General features: G+C 41.3%; 1 protein-coding gene across 1 annotated transcript in view; it reads left to right on the top strand.

The window, feature by feature from the left end:
• The window catches only part of LOC135798892 (protein jagged-1b-like), a 48,741-nt gene that overhangs the window by 24,307 nt on the left and 4,124 nt on the right, over positions 1-20,310 (top strand). The window contains exons 3-11 of the mRNA XM_065311875.1: positions 9,641-9,695; positions 10,915-11,169; positions 11,626-11,686; positions 12,491-12,624; positions 15,065-15,298; positions 18,511-18,624; positions 18,846-19,052; positions 19,521-19,648; positions 20,091-20,244. Of these exons, the coding sequence (XP_065167947.1) occupies positions 9,641-9,695; positions 10,915-11,169; positions 11,626-11,686; positions 12,491-12,624; positions 15,065-15,298; positions 18,511-18,624; positions 18,846-19,052; positions 19,521-19,648; positions 20,091-20,244 (1,342 nt within the window). The remainder of the gene's footprint in view (positions 1-9,640; positions 9,696-10,914; positions 11,170-11,625; positions 11,687-12,490; positions 12,625-15,064; positions 15,299-18,510; positions 18,625-18,845; positions 19,053-19,520; positions 19,649-20,090; positions 20,245-20,310) is intronic.

Genomic DNA, 20,310 nt, shown 5'->3' with positions numbered 1-20,310 from the left:
GTGATAAATTTTGTGCTGAAATTAATTTATTAAAATTATTTTAAAATGTTTTCACAACGTTTCTAGGGCTTGACGTACGCTGTGCTTTCATATAAATTGCATTTTTAATTAGTTTGCTTCATTTACATTTTTAAACTCTTAATTAGCACTTAAATTCGTAGTCATGGTTACATCTGATTAAAATAACGCGGTTTGTGTATACAAGGCGTTTGATATACAAAAAATCGTCCCTAAAATTAAATTATTCAGGAAGTTCCCTAGCATATTTGAATATGATATAATTTTTGTTTGCGAGAACCTAGCCTCTTTAGTTAGCAAGTTCAGTTGAAGTTAAGTTAAGCGACTTAAGCGCACATCGTTTAAAATGATAGTTAATTAAATCGGTTTTCCTTTCTATTTCCAGACCCATTTCGTGACTGTAAACTTTTATCTTGCTTATCAATTGAAACAAAATTACAGAAAATCTGCTAAAGAGTGACTTAAGTCAATCACCAGTCATTCTTCAACTTGTAGTTGTACTTGTACTACTGGTTGTTGTTTTGGGTGTTGTTGTTTCAGCTTTTCTTGTTTTGAGCTTTCTGTTTCGCTCTCTGGGTAGTTGAATGGTAGTTTTAAACTCCGATGATTAATGTGGCGTGAGAACTTCCACCGGCTAGCGATCGGCCCCGAGCCCGAGGGTTTCTCGCTACTTCTGCGGCTACCGCGCCCGAGAAATCTCTGCGACGCCTCAACTTACCGGTGTGGCCTTGTCGGCTCATACCTGTTTCATACTCGGTACTTATGTGCACCGAACTCAAACATGACGAGTTAAAACACTGAAAAATATGAATATTTTTGAATGCTGCGCTAAATTTTATCTCATTGACTGTTTAAACACACTGTATATTCGAGATATTTTGATAAAAATCTTGAAACAACACCACACGTATTGTTGTGCCTCTCCAGCCTCCTCCTCCATTACTGTAAAAATTATAATTTGATCTTCGAACGCGATTAGCCACGTTATTGTTATCGATACACTTCGCATACTTTGCGCTCCAAAGAACTAATAACACGACGGCACGATTTCCATTAATTTTTCAAACATGTTTGTCCGCTCGCGTATTTCGATTATACACACAGCCCAACACAAAGTTTCTTATATTTGTAGTCGCAACGATCGATTGTGCGCGATCGAAAAATAATTGCTGCGTTAAATCGATTAATCTGTGTGTGAAAACTCTCCGACGCTGTGACATTGAATTATATCACTTGTGAAAGCAAAAAAAAAACACATTATCAATGAAAAAACGTAAGCGCAGTGAAGAAGTGTGAAATGAGTCGCAATTACGCGTTTGCATGTTTAAGTCACTGCGTTCGAAAGAAACAAACTGTAAAACGAGCGGAAATAATTTATAAATTAATATAAAAAGCGCCCAGAGGCGGAATAACAACACACAACAACCTCCAACTATAGCTATACACTGACGGAACGTGCTTTTCATCTCTTCGTCTTTTAAAAGTCATCTCTATCCACATCCCCACACACATAACATCGATTCGTATTCCTTCTGCGTTCGTACGGCTCTACGTGCATGCGATTCAATGATGCCACTGGAATAGCGCAATAACAGAATGCACAAAACGCACCTGAAGACCATTTGTCTGCATCAACGTCTAATGCTATTTTCGCACAGCGTGCTGAGTTTGTGTCTTTCCACTTTGCTAAGTTGTTGGCTTCGTTTGCGAGAGCTCTGATTTACTTTATTACGCTTCGCATTCTACTGCATAATCAATTTTCCTTCGCGTATCTTGTATCTATACTGTTAGATGATGTTGGGATATTACTATATATCACTACTAACGGTATTTATATTTATTTTAGTTTTCTCTGTTTGTCGGCGCGAGATGGATCTTGAATCTTGGAGATTCTTACTTATTTTGCGCGTTAATAATAAACCTTGTTAATATATTTTATGAAAATTTATTTTATGTGATTAGAAAAAGCAAGACGAATGAATGAGTTGTATTTTATGACCGCTGTGGCTACTTTTGCGACGTAATGTCGTCTCATCGCGCAAGTGTCGCCTGAATGTCTGATAATTCCACATCATTTAATGCTAAAAGCTTTTTTCTCGTCTATAACTTAAAGTGTCTAACTGTTCATCCACTAAACCTGACTCAATCTTTTCTTTCTGTTTTCTGCGTTTTGATTTTTTATTTTTCTTTTTTTGCATTGTAAATCTGCTTTTTGATGTTTTATTGTATACGTATGATTATTTTGGGTTGTGTGCATTTTTTTAATACGATATCGATCCCAGCCGGTATCGATGGTGGCCAAACCTGTAATTTTCGATTGCCCGTCGGGCGCAACGTATTAATTTCATTCAAGTAAATATGCGTATACGAGTGGAAACCAGAATGAGTCGACTGGTCGTGAGCGCTGAAGAAACTCGTAAAATATAATGTCCGACGGTCATGAATGGTAAAAAGTGTATTTTTTGACCCACTGGAACACACTGTGTGTATCTGATTGCAAAATCTTATGAAATAAGATGACGTGACTTGCAATATGTTAAATTTTAAAATATATTCAAAATTCCATATTGCGTGCGCTATGCGATTTTTAAAATTTTCATTTAAAAAAAAACTTGAGATTGTTTTCCGCTCGTCTTGAGATCCATTGTACACCGACATGCAACGTCTCCTTGTAGTATTATTGATAGTTATTTATAGTGGTTTATTATGATCGAAATCGATCGAGAGTATGAGCAATGTCACGGCACATTGACGCCATCATATTGAAAGCCACAAATTCTTCTCTCATGTTGTTGCGCGTCGCGTCGAGTTCCCATCGATGGCGGCGCAGCCGTGGCTTTTTCTTTCCTTCCCTTCGCACCACAACGAAAAACTTTACCCACAACTGCGTTTAGCTCACTTTGTGGTGTTTTAAAATTACATACATATACCTACAGTGTGTAGTGAACAAAAGCGCACTGCAAATGAATATAATCCATGCTTTTAGCCGAAGACAAACAAACAAATGATTGTTTGCATGTGACTTAGCAGGGCGCCAGCGCATTATTAAACATTCAAACCAAATTAAATTAATTGCGCGCTGCGCGCAGTGAATGATCTGGTTCGATTATCGTCCGGCATGAAAAGCCGCTCGCTCTGCGTGACGTGCACGTCGTCGAGAAGATCTGTAGACATGCACACATTACAAGCCGCAACAAATAATCAGAGAGTGTGTGCGGATGCTGCGGAAGATGCTCTCGCGGGCGTCGTAAGATGTACACACGAACAAATGAACACCGACCCGGGGCGCGCGCACGCCGAGCGAGTAATACATCGTTTCGAATCGAAACAATAATTTATTTATTTTGATCCACCGCATGCCTGCCAACCATTTGCGCATTGACACTCGCTACCGAATTGTAAATACGTGGAATTCAATTTTTCCACCGATAAATTCATATTTATTTCAATATAATACTTTTTGCAAGCGCATCGCGTGTAGTTTAATTAATGGCTGCATCAAATAAATATACGAAGAGTTTTTGTTTATGGCGTTTGCGTGTGGAATATCGACGTTCTGCAAGCTGTGATTCACAGCCTGTGAATCTGCAAATTTATTTTTATTGCGTTTATTTATAGAATGAGACGAAAATATTGAACACATTTTACTTTGTAATTCCAATTCCAATAATATGCGCAGTCATTTAATGAAGGTGTTTGGGCTAATCGCTTTTTAATTTTTAATTGCTGGCCTACTCGCCGTTTTATTTCTCTATACTTATCGAAGACGGAACGCGATTTTATCATTAGCTCTTTGACGTGACACGCAGCGCGCGGTGAAAAAACATTCTAATCTAATGCGGCTAATAGTTAATAGCTGGCCGGTGTGTAATCGCTGTGTAAACGATCAACAATTTGCTTTCTTTGCATCTGTGGTGAAAGATGCTTTTAAACTCGACTCGAAATTGTTTCACGTTAATTACCAACAACTGTTTAATTATGATTAGACGTAAAAGTAGAAAAATACATTTTTGCGCATGGTTTTATTGCGCGTGCGGGATGTTGTAATTTCAAAGTACCTCAAGGGCACTTTACGCTCGGTTAAGTGCATCAGCTACTCGACTTAAGTACAACACGCACAAATAAAATGTAGATCATAAGCTTACAGACTGACCATGCATCATGAATGAATCATACAGGGCGGCACAAATAATTTATATTATTATATCACTGGTAAATTGTGTCTTTTCTTCGCCATTCAGATGAATACCTAGAAATTTCCTGTGTGTGTGTATAAAGTCAAAAGTCACGCCCCGAATTAAAGCGAATGAACGAATCTAAATATAAATGCAAATCACGCGCGGATCATGAGAAGAGCCGAGATTACAAGCGCTACCGTTATTTATGCGCCGTCGCGCCTTTTGTCATTCAATCAGATCAACGCAAATCCGAGTTTGTTCAGCTTAGTAACTTGCGAGTGCGCGCTAGTTCCGTATGCCTAGATGGGTCGAAACACGGCGCGCATGTGTAATTTTTGATTTATGAACGTAATGATAGACTCACATTGTGTGCTAGACGGATTGAAGATCGCGATGCGGCGGAAAGAAAACTTGATACACGGACAACGCACGTCAATAACAAGCGCAAACGAAAATGATTGAAATGATTGATCACTCATTGATTATTAATGATTAATTTATGCTGTTATGATGTGTAATTTATATTAGTTTCTTTTTACGCGATTTTTATGGCCACGGCACAAACGGTACGTGGATTTTTAATGTAATCACGAATGTAATATATCAGTACGATCATTATTATTGATTTCGATGGGTGGAACAATAACATGAAAAGTTTAAGTGGCAGCTGTCAAATTTCTATAAACGCCAGATGACGCTGTACAATGTAATTCTGTGCGCGTTTCGATGATTTTATCTAATGACTCAATTTGGGCATAATAAATTTCATCACTTTATCACTTTCCACGAACGCTCGCAATCTCTACGCGTGGTTATAACACGCGGAAGAAGTTTTTTTATCTTTTTGTGCATGGTGTCGACATTCGCCGGCTTTTAATAAATGCATTATTGCATCGCATTTAATGAGTGTGTGCGCACTTTGTTCCTGCCGTTTGCATTGCAGGCTGCTGTTCCTGCTAAGTAAGTGGTGAGCGACGGACTCAGCACGAACACTTTCACCCGATACGTAAAATATTGTTTTATGACTTTTGCGCGTCGTGGCGTAGTGCTTCTCATCGTATGAATCGAGCTGTCAGACGGTGTAAAAATGTTTTGCGGAAATGTGGAAAAAATCGTATCGAAAGATGCTTGAGAAGAAGCAGGTAGTACGTACCTACGTACAATTCAATTAGTCGTTAATGTGAAAAGTCATTAAACGCGTATTAAGAGCGCTGCGCAGAGTGCGCCCATGGAGGAGCGTCTTCTTCATCTTCGCGACGTGAAAGATTCTGATGCAATTCGAAAGCGAGCGAAAATCAGAAAATCACGCTTCGTCGTTGCGTACATGTGCAAAATATCGAACTGTATTATCGAAAGTAATGCGCCATCGGAGATTGCAATTAAAAGTCGATGATCAAGCGTTAAAGTAAGAGGATTCACACGATGGTTTTGATTTTTAACGCTTTTCCACATCAACTCTTTTAATGATCAGATTTTGCAATATTTGAACAAACAAAACAAACATAACTTGCATGAAAATTTATTTTAAGCTCTTGCAATCAATACTTCATGCAATTTCTCCTTAAATACAATCATTAAATTTTCTACGTTTGTAGAAAACGAAAACACTTTAACCCGCAAACGTCATCCATTCCATCATGGCGGTGAATTGTGTGTACTCAGGTGCGAGGCCATCGGAATGTGTTTGCGTCGATTTACGACGTGTGTGCTTTCGGCACATCGCCGCGATCCGTACCCGCGCTCTGTGTGTATAGTAAATTTTTATTTTAATGAATTTTTAAAAGTCCCCGCATTGAATGGCCGGCCGTACTGCGCGTCGTCGGTGAACGCAATTCAAATAGAAATCGCTGCTCGCCAACAGAGTCAGTCAGCGTCGTCGTCGGCTTGAACAGTCTCTTATTAAATATGGTCACACATGCAACGCGAACGCCCAGCGAAAATAAAAACCCAACGTGAATACAGTGAATACACGTTATGAATTATGACTCTCTACCGCTAAGATTGTCTCCGTTTGAATATACATATTTATCGAACGCCTCGATCGCTGAGAATCCTGCTGCACTTTCTTTTCAGCCTGACACACACAGGTTCGGTACCGTTCGTAGATCTGCTAGGGATCTAGACCATCGCGGAATATAAATTTATAGAATGTGCATTGAATTCAAAAGGGCAAGACACAAACATTTGTTTTTTTTTTGTGTTTTGCGAAGCCACGTCGAGTTTATGAAGACTTTTCTTGAGTGCGCAGTGCACAGGAATGGCAATTATTTTGATAATTACACTGCGAACAATCGCGAGCAAACATGCATTGTATTCGATGCGCAATCGACGCCGGGAAGCAGTGTTTAAAGTGTGTAAAGTAGTGAATCGATGATAATTCACAGTCGGTGCGACAGACAATTGTTTGCATTGTACATTCCTACAAAACAATTAACAGCTCAATTAACAGGGTGAAAATTAAAATTATTGATTTATCTATTAATTATTAATTTGTTAACATGCACCAACTGTCGTTTATTACCTTAGGACCTTTTTGTTTATTTAACGACACTGGTCATATAATAAAATGACAATTAATTAAGCTTATTGAATTAAAATCCGCGTTAGTCATAAAACTGCAAGCCTGCAGTGCGTGTACAGAGTGCTTCCGAAAATGTGGTAGAAAACCACTGGCGCGCATTTGGGTAATATCGTAACCGGAGATGATGGGCTGATGGGCCGATGGCGCATCTCTTGCAAGGACAGCGAAAGAAACAGCACTCCCTATGAAATAAACGCCGCGCGGCGGAGTGGCGAGCGTAATAGAAACTGGAAAGACGAGTTGCGTATGATAATGGCTGGTCAACGGCCTATCCGCCGTCAACAGGTGCTAACACTTTGCTCGCTCTTCTTCTTCTGCTGCTTCTTCGAGCCCGGCGGAGCTGTGAGAGCGCTCAGCGCGTCCACAAACAAAGCGTGCTTTCAATCTGGTCGTGGTGCGCGCAAAAACGTAATTAATTTGTTTATATTAGGTGAGAAACAAATCATAAAATATTTCTACAGATATAACTCTGTTTTTTTTTTCTTACTTTGTACAGCAGTAAATCATTTGTACTCATTGACGATTTAATCGAAATTGAAATTTTCATCAAAGCTTTTTACATCTTCACACATGTCAGTCTTTTTGCTTTTGATGTGAAGCTTGAACAGCAAGAAAAGATACGATATGAATGTATGAGGATTCAGCTGTGTGCATTTAACGAGGCTTAATGAAAAATTAAGCAGTCAGCGGTGACCGCGGCGAGGATAACAGATTGCCAACAACGTCGTGCGAGCTCCTCGCGCCGTTCAATGCAGAGTTAATGGCGTTTTCGTTGCGAGCACACAATAATTCTGATTGAATTCGCGCGGCGTTTGGATTGAGCGATCCGGTCGATAGTTTGATAATGGCGCGCAACTCGGACGCGCCACCAAACGGTAGTTGTAATTGGCTTTCAGCGTACAATGTAACAATACCGTCGAGTGCTGAACTGCTGAAGATATTATTGCACGATTATTATCAAAGGATATTTCGTCAGACATACGAATAATAGTAATCTAGGTGCATATATTTAACTTTGTTTTAACTCGTCAAGTAGGTGAACGAGTTTGACATCTAGTTTGATGTCAAAATGTGTAAGGAGGGTTGCATAGCACGCATGTAACATACTAATAGATTGGTTTCATATTTCTTTGTTTCAACGCATCAAGTATATAACGAGATTGTCATCTAGTTCGATGTGAAAATGTGTAAGGTGGGTTGCATAGCACGCTTGTAATACGCTAATAGAATATTTTTATATTTCTATGTTTGTTTCTCTTATTTTTCGGTATTTTAAAGGAAATTTACTTAAAATACAGTTTCTGATTGTCAAACTTTCCCCATGACATTAATTTAATACACAATTAAGCAGAAAATTGCTTATTTCAACAACGATAATTGATTATACAGTTAATTGCATAATAAGCAATCATTTAGATTTTAACTGCGATGAATCTGGCGAGTGCAATAATCATATCAATAAAATTGAATAAAAATTCAATACGCTTGCGTTAAACTCGTCGAGTGCTAAAGCAGCATGAGACCACCAAGGCATTTAATGAAATGTAGTTTTTATTTTTATGCGCGCTCATATTTAAAATACCCGAAAGTTATCGCGCGTCTGCGAAATACGAAATGAACTTATTCCGCTTCGCATGCGCGTGTCCGCCGATCGGAACATAACCATCAACAACTGCAGTGCCTTCCAGTGCGCCTTCAATGCCTCTGAGTGTTTTAATTTTCTCGTGAACTCTGCCGGTAGAAATTGTTCCATCTTCACGAAGTCTTGAATTATCAAGTAGGTATAAAGCTGTGCGCATAGTGTGCGTAATAAAAAACCGCTAATTGAAATTTCGTTCGATTACAAGCGATTAAATAAAACAGAGTGTTATGAAACAGCGTATTGTATTGCATGTGTGATTGAGTAAGTTTCAGCTGGTTGCGTAGCGCCCTGTAGGTGTTATTAACTTGCTTCGATTAATACATGTTAATCGGACGCCCGAAAGCCAACGGTATCGTAGGTAACGTGCGCGAATTTGCAAGTTGGCATCCGCGGGGCCAGCTTCGCAAGGAACCGCGCCGCGTGTGTGTACACACAAAAAATATACCGTTGGAATTTCGCGTGCGCTTTTCATTAAATGCCGAAGATATCGACCGATCGACCCATGCCCGCCGGCGCAGGGAAGCATCGCCGATATTTTTTTATTCCGCTGTAAGTCATATTGTGCGATGAAATTTATTCCCATGTATAAATCATAAATGTAATTAGTTATTATTAATAATTATATTAACCTGCAGGTATAAAAATCATATATAAATGTTTTGCACAGCGTCATAAACATATGAAACTAAAAAGCTGAAACCTAAACGATTCCAGTCGATGTCAGAGTCGTTCGAGCCCAGGCCATGCGGTTGATTTATATGTAAATGCAAATGAAGAACGCTCTCATAACTTGTGCAGCATATAGGGGCGTGTGCGTTATGCAAACCGCTCAAATTACTCAATCGCAATTATTGTGATTGTTCGAAGCAACGAACGGACGAGACTTAACTGGTACATAATAATTTATTCTATTAAACTCCACGCGACTTTTTGTTCTTGAAACGCAAAAAGCACAAAGACATAAAATCCAAAGTCATTCCATACATTGTCTTTGATTGCGCTCGCCAGTGACACAAGAATGGAGTTTGCAACATCTACAATTATGACAAACCTTATATTTATTAAGAGCGAAAAATGACTACACGCGAATCAACATTTTAAAAGCACTTTAAATGTAATATTTTTAATTATTATGAAATCCTGTTGCTGCGATACTTTTTTTTTCAATGTCTTTCTTTGTGTGTTGCGAAATATTAATTTTTTTGTCTTTTAATGTTACAGAGATCTTTCACACTCATCTTACAAGCAGTGGACCACAATAACTATTCAGATCCAGGTTAGTGAATTACTTAATTTCACAAATAACAATCACCAGGTTGATTTATTAAATTACATGATGAATGTGATGAGGTGTGCAAACGAGTGGGTGATTATTTAAATTTATTCCCCGCTCGGGGCTGCCAGCTACCAGCTTCTTCATGCTCAACGTTTATAAAGATTGAAATCGAGACACTGTGCGCGCGTACCGTTTCGCCTGCGGCTACTAAGGGTAGTTGGATGTTGGATTTCTACCTTCATTTGTTTCCAACGTGGCGTGTGCCAAAGCATGGGCGGCATTTGTAATGAATACGCATTAAGCGAAGAACACCCTTAGGAGAAACGTGCTCCACATTTTCATCCGAACATATATTACCGTCCGCAATGCCTGCGAGTGTCTCGTGTCTCGCGCAGCGTTTATCATTCGTTTATCTCGTGCTGGCTGTTGGTTGTACCGGCTTGATAAAGACCTCGAAGCGGTACGCTACCGTGTTACATGCGCGCGCCTTCTTCAACGTTAACAATCTTCGACTTACGACGTCCGCAACGACTTCTTCTTCGCCTGCTTCTTGCGACGTGCACAATGCGATTACGTTTCGCCCACGTGGGTACATTCACAAAGTGTTTAGACGTTCAAATTATCTACTTGGATGAAAAATCATTATTTATTAGGAGTTATAACTACATTTCCGTGATTTGTTTTCTTTCAACTTGAAAATTTTTAATTTTTTTTGTGTTTTAACAACACCTTGTCATATTATTGCGAATTTAAACGTGAATGAATATTGCCGTTTCATTGTGCCTTCGTGGTAGAACATGGATATTCTCTTGTTGAGTATGGGCGCGTGGGTGCAGCCCCAGCATCTTACAAGTCAATTTCAGTCCATCCGAGGCAGTGTAAACGGTAAAAATCACACGTGCTTGCGACACCAGTCGAGACAATCGTTGAAACGCTTCGAAACATATCTTCATCGTGTTTACAGCACACAACTCGTTGCTTTTCTTGTCTTCTGTTCACTCGAGAGGATGTACTCTTGACTTGGGTGCTCCTGCCGGGCACTTCTGGTTGATGATGATGATGCTTACGAGTGGTGCGTTCTGCCACCTTTCGAAACCTACGCACTTTAAAAGAAAATGTAAACAGTTTTAAAAATCGCTCTCAAGTGATGCTTCAGAAACCATTCTAATAATGATTGTGATTTAACTATCTCTAAACGATGTTTTCTGTTTGTTTATAGTGAGTAACAACCTGATAGAAGAAGCCACGTATTCAGGGATCATCGATCCGAGTGCAGATTGGCATACGTTGGACTTCAAAGGGAGGCAGGCGAGGTTGACTTATCGAGTACGAGTACAGTGCAATACACATTATTATAATGCAACGTGTACGAAATTCTGCCGTCCGCGAGATGACAAGTTTGGACACTACATGTGTGATTCAAACGGCGACAAGGTGTGCATCGATGGATGGAAGGGCAACAATTGTGAGACGGGTAAGTTCACATCATCGCGCACAATGGCGTGTTTGACTACTTATCCGGTGTGTGTGAGGCATCGAGCTAATTTCGTAGAATCGCTTTTTCGTGATGTACTCGTGATGCAGCGCGCCATGCTGTTAACTTAACAACTGCGCGCTTTTATTAAGCTTTTGCATTTCGTGATCGACGAGTGCAACAGCGCCAAATAACAGCTCAACAACAACGTGGAAACTCTCTAAGGAGGGACGTTCGGTTAATGACAATTAAGCGGCGGTGCAACGAGTTGAAATGGCTGTAAACACGCCATTTTCTCAGCACGTTTGGATGCTGAGTTTAAAACTTTCATTGTTCAATTTTTCGCATAATTAAAAAACATCGTGATTCAATTAAAATAAAATTTTTTGAAAAAATTTTTTTTGCTTTCTTCTTTTCAATAAATATTTATTATATATTTTTATTTCTTTGTTACAGCTAAATGTAAAGATGGATGCCATTCAGAGCATGGAAAGTGCGATAATCCATGGGAATGCAAGTAAGTATTCATCTTCTTACTTAAAATCTTTAAAAAAATATATTCAATATGTTGGTAATTGTAAAATGTAAAGTGGGTTTAGCATTTTTTGTTTCTTTTTCGTCGAAAGTCTTTTGTATCACAAGAAAAATTAACCGCATGCATATTTACAGTTTTCTGTAAGACAATATTACGAAATAGTAGCATAAAAAGCCGGAATTGCGCACCCTAGTAAATTATACCTGGTGCTATTCAGCCACCGCGATGCAAAACACAAAAAGCTGTGAAAAGAAAGCAGCCGGAGTGCAGTTGTTCGGTGCGTGGTGTGACGTGTTGTTACTGTTTCGCCGTTTCCTTTTGAATATGGCGTCGCGTCGAGGAATAATTGCGCTTAATTTGATTTGTGCGCTGTTATCGAGGAGCAAAAATTGCTGCCTTCGTCCGGCGGTCGTTTGGGCCGTTTGTTTGCAGCGACCAATGGCTGACACCGGACGGCTGTGTGGTGAACCTGGCCGGCATACATCGAGTCACGATCGTGGAGAATCTCATCCGCGATCCGGCGCGGTGGCAGCCACCCAAGCAGCCACAGGCTAGCAGCACACGACGGATGGAATCGAGAAAAAAACCGGCCAACATATGAGAGACGACGCACATACAATAAATAAACGCATTCGATGTGCATATGAAAGCAAACACGTAATTTTCGGTGCTAGCCGGGCATAAATCTAGTAATTTTCTTTTAGGAATCACAGAATAATGCAACCCAACTTACAATTATTTAATATTTTTATATTTTTTTTATTAAAAATTTTAATTTTTTCTTAGTTGTCGAATTGGATGGCGTGGCGAATTCTGCGATCAGTGTGAACCGTATCCAGGATGTAAGCACGGCTACTGCAATGGTTCCTCATGGCAGTGCATATGTGATACCAATTGGGGTGGCATCCTCTGCGATCAGGGTAAGTTTCACACAACAATAGGAATTAAATTAACCCACACTCGACACTTGCGACGCGCGGCGCACTTGTGCGCGAAGCGAATTACACAATATTTAACGCACATGTTACATTTCCGATCGTTTTTTACCGACAATCAAAATAACTAAACCGAAAGGGTTGAATTAGTCATCGTATATCCGCGACACATACGATCAAGTACACTACACTTAATGCGCCCCATGTTTATTACCCGTATCCGACCTCAACGTTACCCCAAAATAAACACAATAGACCGTTTTTTTTTATTTTAACGCAGTTTAATGTAACGCATCCCCTAGAGTGGCCTGAATTACAATTGAATCAATTCGAGCAGTTTTTTATGTATTTAATGTCTCAATCGTTCATTGCGAAGGGAAATTGAACATTTGGGCAAGTGCGTGCTTGCATGGTCACGCATATTAATTTCATTAATCCATCTGTTGAATTCGTATGTTTTTTTAGATATTATACGAGTACAGTTGGCTATTTTTGTACGGCACGTAGTGTCACCGGCGCATTCAAGCACGACTCGCCACTAAATTAAGTCGTAGGGGCAATGCGTCATGTCATTGGGGTGTAATGTTTTTTTTTAACGTTAATATTCACGATTTATTATTTCCATATAATCACTTCTCTAACTTCTATACGTGTAGATTTCCCCGAAGAAGAAACCGACACCTCAGGAAACATTAAAATTGTGCTATGAATATTTAATTTTAATGCGAATGCCAACGATGGCATTAACACGCAACAAATTATTCAAAATTAATTTCAATTAGCGCTGTGAATTACCTAACGCTTGTGGTGTGATGCGCTGCGTTTTTCTTATTTTGTGTTTATCGTGTCGCGACGATAACGTGAGCTTTCGCCGGGCCGCGCGCGCGCCACGCGCAAAACTATAAATTTATCGAAACCATAAAAGCGCGTTTTATTTGTACGCCAGCAGCGTGTACGGCCAGCCAAGGACTAATGGCCGTTAATGTTTGCGCCACGAAACACGTTCCACGTGTGTGTTAATCTTTTCGTTAGGAAAAGTTTGTGAACCTAGGCGGGCTGACAAAAAATCCGCGAGTTTTCTATTTTTGCACACGCCGTCGAACGTTAACGAATTGCGCATAAATTACGAATTTATGTTTTAACGCAAACGTGATATAATCACATTACATACCAGCGGCTACAAAAGGGGCTCGAGTCAAAAAAAACGCTAAAATGATTAAAGATATTATAGTTGTATGGCTGGAAGCGTCGTGAAGCTGCATCGTAAAGCGGCTTTAAAGCCTCCCATTCGAGTGCTACTTAAGCTTCTGAAGTTCTTTTTTTGTGTGTTCTTCGATAATGCTTCCGTTTTTAGGAATAGTTTGATATCTATGGGAAACTCGAATAGCTCAGGTTTTATTTTATACCATCATGCATTCAAGAGGGTTAAACAACCACTTTTGACACATTTTTTAGCTTCTGGTTGAGCCCAAAATTAATTCCAACAAAAAATAAATAATAATTACTCTTATGCAACCAATTAAGTAATAACTGTTCTCGAGTGGATGCATTTGCTTCTGACAAACGAGGAAATGCAACATGAAAGTACATCGTCGGAAATTAATTTTATTTATTAACATAAAGCCACCTTTGTGAACAGCACCTCGCTGGAACTGAGAACACATAATAAAACGAATGCAAACGAAGAAAGGAGGTACTTACATTATAAATTAATGTCGTCACTTTTTATTGTCGCGCCAGAAGAGTCACAGTTACCAACAACGCAACAACATAACAACGCTTCATTAGTCTCTTTGAACATGTGCGTAGAATAACGGCCGGAGATAATAAATGTTGGTTACCTGGTTAAATTTGAAAGAAATCTTTGATTTAAGCAATGAAAATTTAAATTTTGATATGCGATGAGATGAAATGTGTTATGTAATGCGTTGAAAGTGCCAAAATCTAGAAACGTGTGTGAATGGACGTGAAAAGCACGAAACGAAGCTCTTCATCTCAGGTGTCGTGCACGTATGATGATGCATGATGATGAAAATGATGCATCGCCGCGTCCGCACCGCGAGAGCAGCAGCAGCAGCACACAGCCGGGTCCGGTGTGCGTTTTTGAGGTCCTCTCCGTGTTTAGTAAGCGCTCGCGCACCTGTAAGAAGATCCCACGGTATTTTGCTTACATCCATCCTCGATTCTCGTACGGCGTGCGCACAAACACACTCGGTTCGTACTACTTAATATTTTCCTTGACAGCTGTCCCCCTGTGCGCCTCTTGTATTCTCCAGCACTCAACACACGTTCGAAAGCAAACAATTAAAATTGAAAGCACGAAAGCCCAGCGCGTTTATCTTCATAGAGAGAAACAATTGCAGTTTTTAACATCTTACGGTTGTTTAATTGTCAATAAAATTAATTGTTAATATTTTTGTTTCAGATTTAAATTCATGCGGGACACGTGAACCGTGTCAAAATGGCGGAACTTGCGAAAATACCGCCCCTGATAATTACCGTTGCACCTGCCCCGAGGGATTCTCTGGAACCAATTGTGAGGTGGTGGACAACCCTTGTGCGCCTGCGCCGTGTCAACATGGTGGCACATGTATGGAGGCGGCTGGCAGCTTCACGTGCGAATGCGTGCCTGGATGGACGGGACCCACGTGCGAGATAGGTAAGCATCTGCGGTATTTCTTTGTCTGACCACCTGCGGACGCTTAACGCGCTACTCGGGATTAATTAAAATGCGCGCCTAATTATTGTCCTTCGAGTTTTATTCGTCTCCCAAGTGCGTTAATCTAACGGCACAAATGTGGCATTGCATTTTTACCATTTTACAATTAAAATTCCAGACTCTGCGTATAATTACACGAGCGTAAGCGTGTGCGTAAGCGTAGCGCGTGTGCGTAAGCGTAGCGTGTGTATTGTGATTTTTACCAGTGCGCAAGAAAGATGTTAGCTTTTTGTGCGTGTTGCCTGTCTGCTTGTTACCAGGTTTCATGTTATTAACAACACACGCTTGGCTTTTTTTTTAATTAAAAGCGAGTCAAAGTTGGAGCCATTCCAACAAATGCTCACTTTTCTGTGCGCTCTGGAACCTGAAAAACGAACGATTAATTATGAAGTTACGTAAAATCTTAATTGCGATCGATAGCGAACGCTGCGGCCAACGGTCGTGATCGCGGCGCGCATCCTTCCTGATTAAAACTTAATTAATTTCAAATACACGAATGCGCACAAGAGGGTTGGCTTCATGATGCACCAGCAAGAGTAGGAAAACTTTATAACAAATATTTCATTGATTATCTTTGAATGTGCGCATATCCTGGTTGTTGCTGCGTCGTCGGTTGCTTACTGATCTCGCTGCGTACGCACCGTCGCCGATTATTGGGGGGCGGCGTCATCGAGAAATTAATAGCGAGCGTAAATAAAAATAGAAGGCAGCTCTTCTTCGGTCGGCGTGTTCGGGTTGTGTGTTTCGTTCGGTATAAATCAGCGGCTTTACCTAGCAATTACCGTCGATCGTCCCCCCCTCGTAAGCCGCGCTCAGCGCACGACTTAAGTAAGCGCTGCAGCAGCCCCCCCGTTATTATATCTATTTGCTCGACTAGACTCTCTCACCCAAAGTGCATCGGGGAGACTTAATTATTGCGCCGCGCACTTTGCCTTCTTCGTTAATCCTTTCCTCACATACAGCGTGTTTAGATTAAAAAAAATAAATTTTAATTAATTTTATCGCCTATTAGATATAATGTTGCGTGAGATATTTTTTTATTAATTAAGTTAATTTTTGATTTTTTGAGATTTTGCATCCGGCATGTTATAGGAGCGTGCGTGGTGTGGTACGCGCTCTTCGTGGAGCGCTTTTCAACTCGCGGAGTTGCTCTTCACCTCTGACCTCGCATTCCTCTCCTGCCACCTTATCCGACACGAAGTTACCTCTCACATCGCATGCAACTTAGTGCTCTCGGTCCGAAGCAGACTCGATTTTTTCTCTCTCCGCCTATACTATGCAAGAATCATACAGCGCACGTTGCTGTGTTCGTCCGTGGCTTGCGTTGCTCTAAGACGCAGAATGACAAATTTTTAATTGTTTGCGTCTATTAATCACAACCTGGGAAAAATGTTTGCAAATTTCTTGCGCTTTGTGCAGCTGAAAATGGAACATTTATACGTTCCCAGCGTGTAATCTGGTAATTTGAAGGCATTACTTTTGCGCTCTTCGCGCATGCGGAGTGATAATGCGCTCGCGCAGCCCGATGCGGCGCGGATCGATTTATTAAAACGTTCGTGCACGCTGCGCGCCGCGCACGCAATTGATCGTTAATAAATTAGCTTTGGCGCAACGGAACGTTTCGGTAATTTATTTACACGCGCTCGCGCGCCGCTGAATGAGATGAACACGTACGAACTGGATTATCACTTTGTGGCAGCGGCGGGCTGCGCAGGACGACTGCGTGCGATGCATGCGCGTGATCGAATCATGATCGATGCGGCGCGGCGCGTTTTACCGTTTGCCCTTAAGTCGCACACACGCGGTGCGAATAAAAAGTTGTGAAAACTTAATTTATTGCATTCGGATTTTTGAAATTTTGGATTATTTTGTTACGTAGTTGGCACACAGAACACTTGATGCATAAGCCACTCGTGGGAAACGCCATAAACTCTTCGCATACACACACAAAACATTTGTTTTACCAAATATACATTTTGTCTTCCATTCTATCAACAAGTCAGCGGGATACATTTGTGATTGTGACAGATGTGATTTTTCGCCGCTGTGATTTTCACACTGTATGCCTTGGATTTTTATTTGATTTGTGTCTTTATTTATTCGAACATTTAGAAAGCTCGGTGCGTTTGTCGCATGTACGGACGTCGTGTCTTCCATTTTGTGACTTTTTCGAAGCGCGCGCGCTCACGCGCGTTTACATTTTACAGCCTTCTCGTTTCATGCACGTGATTATTTTACTAATGCCACACACGCGCGCGCTGCTTTTGTAAAGTCAAACGCGAGGGAAGTGTCATGGAGTTAAGAGAGACCAAAGTTTAGCTCGGTGCGCCCGGAGTTATTTGTTAAATGACGCCATAAAATGTCGATCCGTTGGGGGCGCGCGTGACGTGCGCTTCCCGCATGCGCAGCATGATTACATGTCGCCAAATTGTACGTGTGCACCATTTATTTGCGCCGTGCACGTTGTGCACGCAGTATAATCGATTGCGAACTATTTGCGTACGGTACGCGTATACGCGCAACAGGTGAAAGTTAAAACATTTCGATAACATTTAATTTCGTTATAGAAAATATGGATAGGAAATGCGCGTTGTACCTTTACGAGAGCAACACGGTTTAGTGCGTCTTGTCGTTCTCCCGTCAGCTTGCGTTTTACTAGCGAGATGTTTATCTAAATGTCCGAAAGCAAGCTGTACCGGGAGACTTGTCAGCTTGGGGAATTTATTGTGCCTCATTTGGAATGACAATTATACCAGAAAATGAATGAACTGAACCTAATGCTTTTTTTTTTACATCCTCTCCACCGAACTTTGAATACCGTGTAAAGAACTATGGCTAAGTAATTATACGCTGTATCTTTTGATTTTATAATGGTGTTAAATATGTTTGAAACACACGGTAGGGTGCGTTACGAATGCGCTCGGGATTATGGACATACCAGATCTTTCAGCGATCGGACGATATACTCGGAGATATCCTGCGGTACAAAGAAAGAGTCCGGGTCGCAGAGAGATCGCCGTCAATCAAGTCTTTATTAATTAACCGGTGACTGCGCGTCGGAGTATGCACGTCTCGCGGCAGTGGCGCTCCGTTGCGGCCACGTCGATGGCGATATTAACGCAAAAAATCATGCTCTTTGTTTGCCTTCGCAGATATTGATGAATGCGCCTCGTCTCCGTGCCAGAATGGCGGTACCTGCATTAATCTCGAGGATGCCTTCAGGTGCGACTGTTCTCCTGCATGGGAGGGCAACCTGTGCCAATTTGGTAAGTTAATAAAAGCCACAATGGCGCTTTCTTGTTTCTTGCCGTTTTGCACGTGCATTCCTGATTTTATGCGAGTTTGTTTTCACTGGTTTTGTCTTGTTTTCTGCTTGTTTTGTTTGATTTACAAATTGGGGTTGTCAAACTCAAGTAACTCGCAAAAATCTTGTTTTTTTGATGTTTGATATTAATTTGGTTGTGTTTGTTGCATGATTAATGTTCAGACGCCAACGAGTGTCTGCTGGATCCGTGCATCAACGCAGTGGCGTGCACTAATCGTGTCGGCGACTATCACTGCCAGTGTCGCGTTGGCTGGGCCGGCCACAATTGCAATCAGAACATCAACGATTGCGTCGGCCAGTGCCAGCACGGCGCGACGTGCATCGATCTCGTCAACGACTATCATTGCGCCTGCCCACCTGGATATACAGGTACAATTTTTTATTTAATTTTTGGTACCATTTTATCTGCGGATGCCAATAAAAGCCGCGCAAAAATCACTTATCCCGGCGGCATCGGCTTCGCGCGCCTCTGAAATTGAACGCGCACGCAAATGTAAAAAATTTGGATAGCAATCGCTCGCGAGATGATATTTTACGACCCTTTGATTCGGATCTATCTCTCCCACTGGGGGCACCACACTCGTTTTGCCTCCGCGCGGCGAGCAAATAAACATTGATCGCATCTGCCGAAACACTTCGTGCGAAACGCGCGAGGCGGAATAAGTGAATGTGTCATTAAAATCGCCGCGCCGACGTGTGAATGATGCGATAAAGCAAAAGCGGAGCGCGACCCTATCGCGACTTGGTCGCTGCCGGCTTATGCTGCGTCGCATGCAGATTTAATGCGGCGGTCGGGCTGAGGACCGGCGAAAAATATAACGCAATTAATTTTTGTAGGCCGCGACTGCGCCACGGACATCAACGACTGTGCCTCGAATCCGTGCAAAAATGGCGGCGAATGCGATGATCAAGTCAACGCCTTTCGATGCATCTGTCCCGTGGGATTCACCGGCCACGAATGCGAGGTAAGAAAAAGTTTCGTGTTAAGAAAAAGCTGAATTTATTTTTAATGAAGTTCAGAAGTCCAGAATGATTGGATAATGTCATTTCGGTGTTTTTTTTACCGCATGAAGGCGATGATTGTCAACGAGGTGCCAAGATTACACCGAAGAGAAACCACCTGAATTATCTATAATGACTGGGTGTTTAGTGATTTCCTTGAGGCTGAAGGCGGCGTTTACGTTTTACGCGTTGGCGCTTGTGTTTAAACGTCTAAACGACTGCGTGGTCAGCCTGCAGGGACAATTTATAAGAAGCAGCGTGCGCGCAGCTTCATCATCATAATGATACACAAGCGCACGGCGCGCCACAATCATCGCATTCATCTCTTCATTATTTTATTGTTTATTGTCTTCTACATGCTTGCCGCATGTTGTACAATGTTACATGGGTTTGCTTGTTGTGCAGAACGACCATGACCACTGCAGCCCCAATCCTTGCGAGAACGACGCCCCGTGCCTTAACACACAAAGCGATTACTACTGCCATTGCCACGAGCGTTGGCAGGGAAAGAACTGCAGTACTCCGCGGATTGTCTGCGATAATCCACCATGCGACGATGGTAAGTACAGTAGTATGTGGATTTCCGGTTTGATTTTCCGGTTTGATTTTCCGGTTTGGGTTGTTT

Source organism: Atheta coriaria, unplaced genomic scaffold (genome assembly GCF_025399875.1).
Source record: "Atheta coriaria isolate IRGN ID8LTWV9N9 unplaced genomic scaffold, Caltech_Dcor_3.1 hic_scaffold_9_pilon, whole genome shotgun sequence".
Taxonomy (NCBI): Eukaryota; Metazoa; Arthropoda; class Insecta; order Coleoptera; family Staphylinidae; genus Dalotia; species Dalotia coriaria.
The sequence above is the reverse complement of the archived record's forward strand: the minus strand, read 5'-3'. Positions and strand labels throughout refer to the sequence as shown.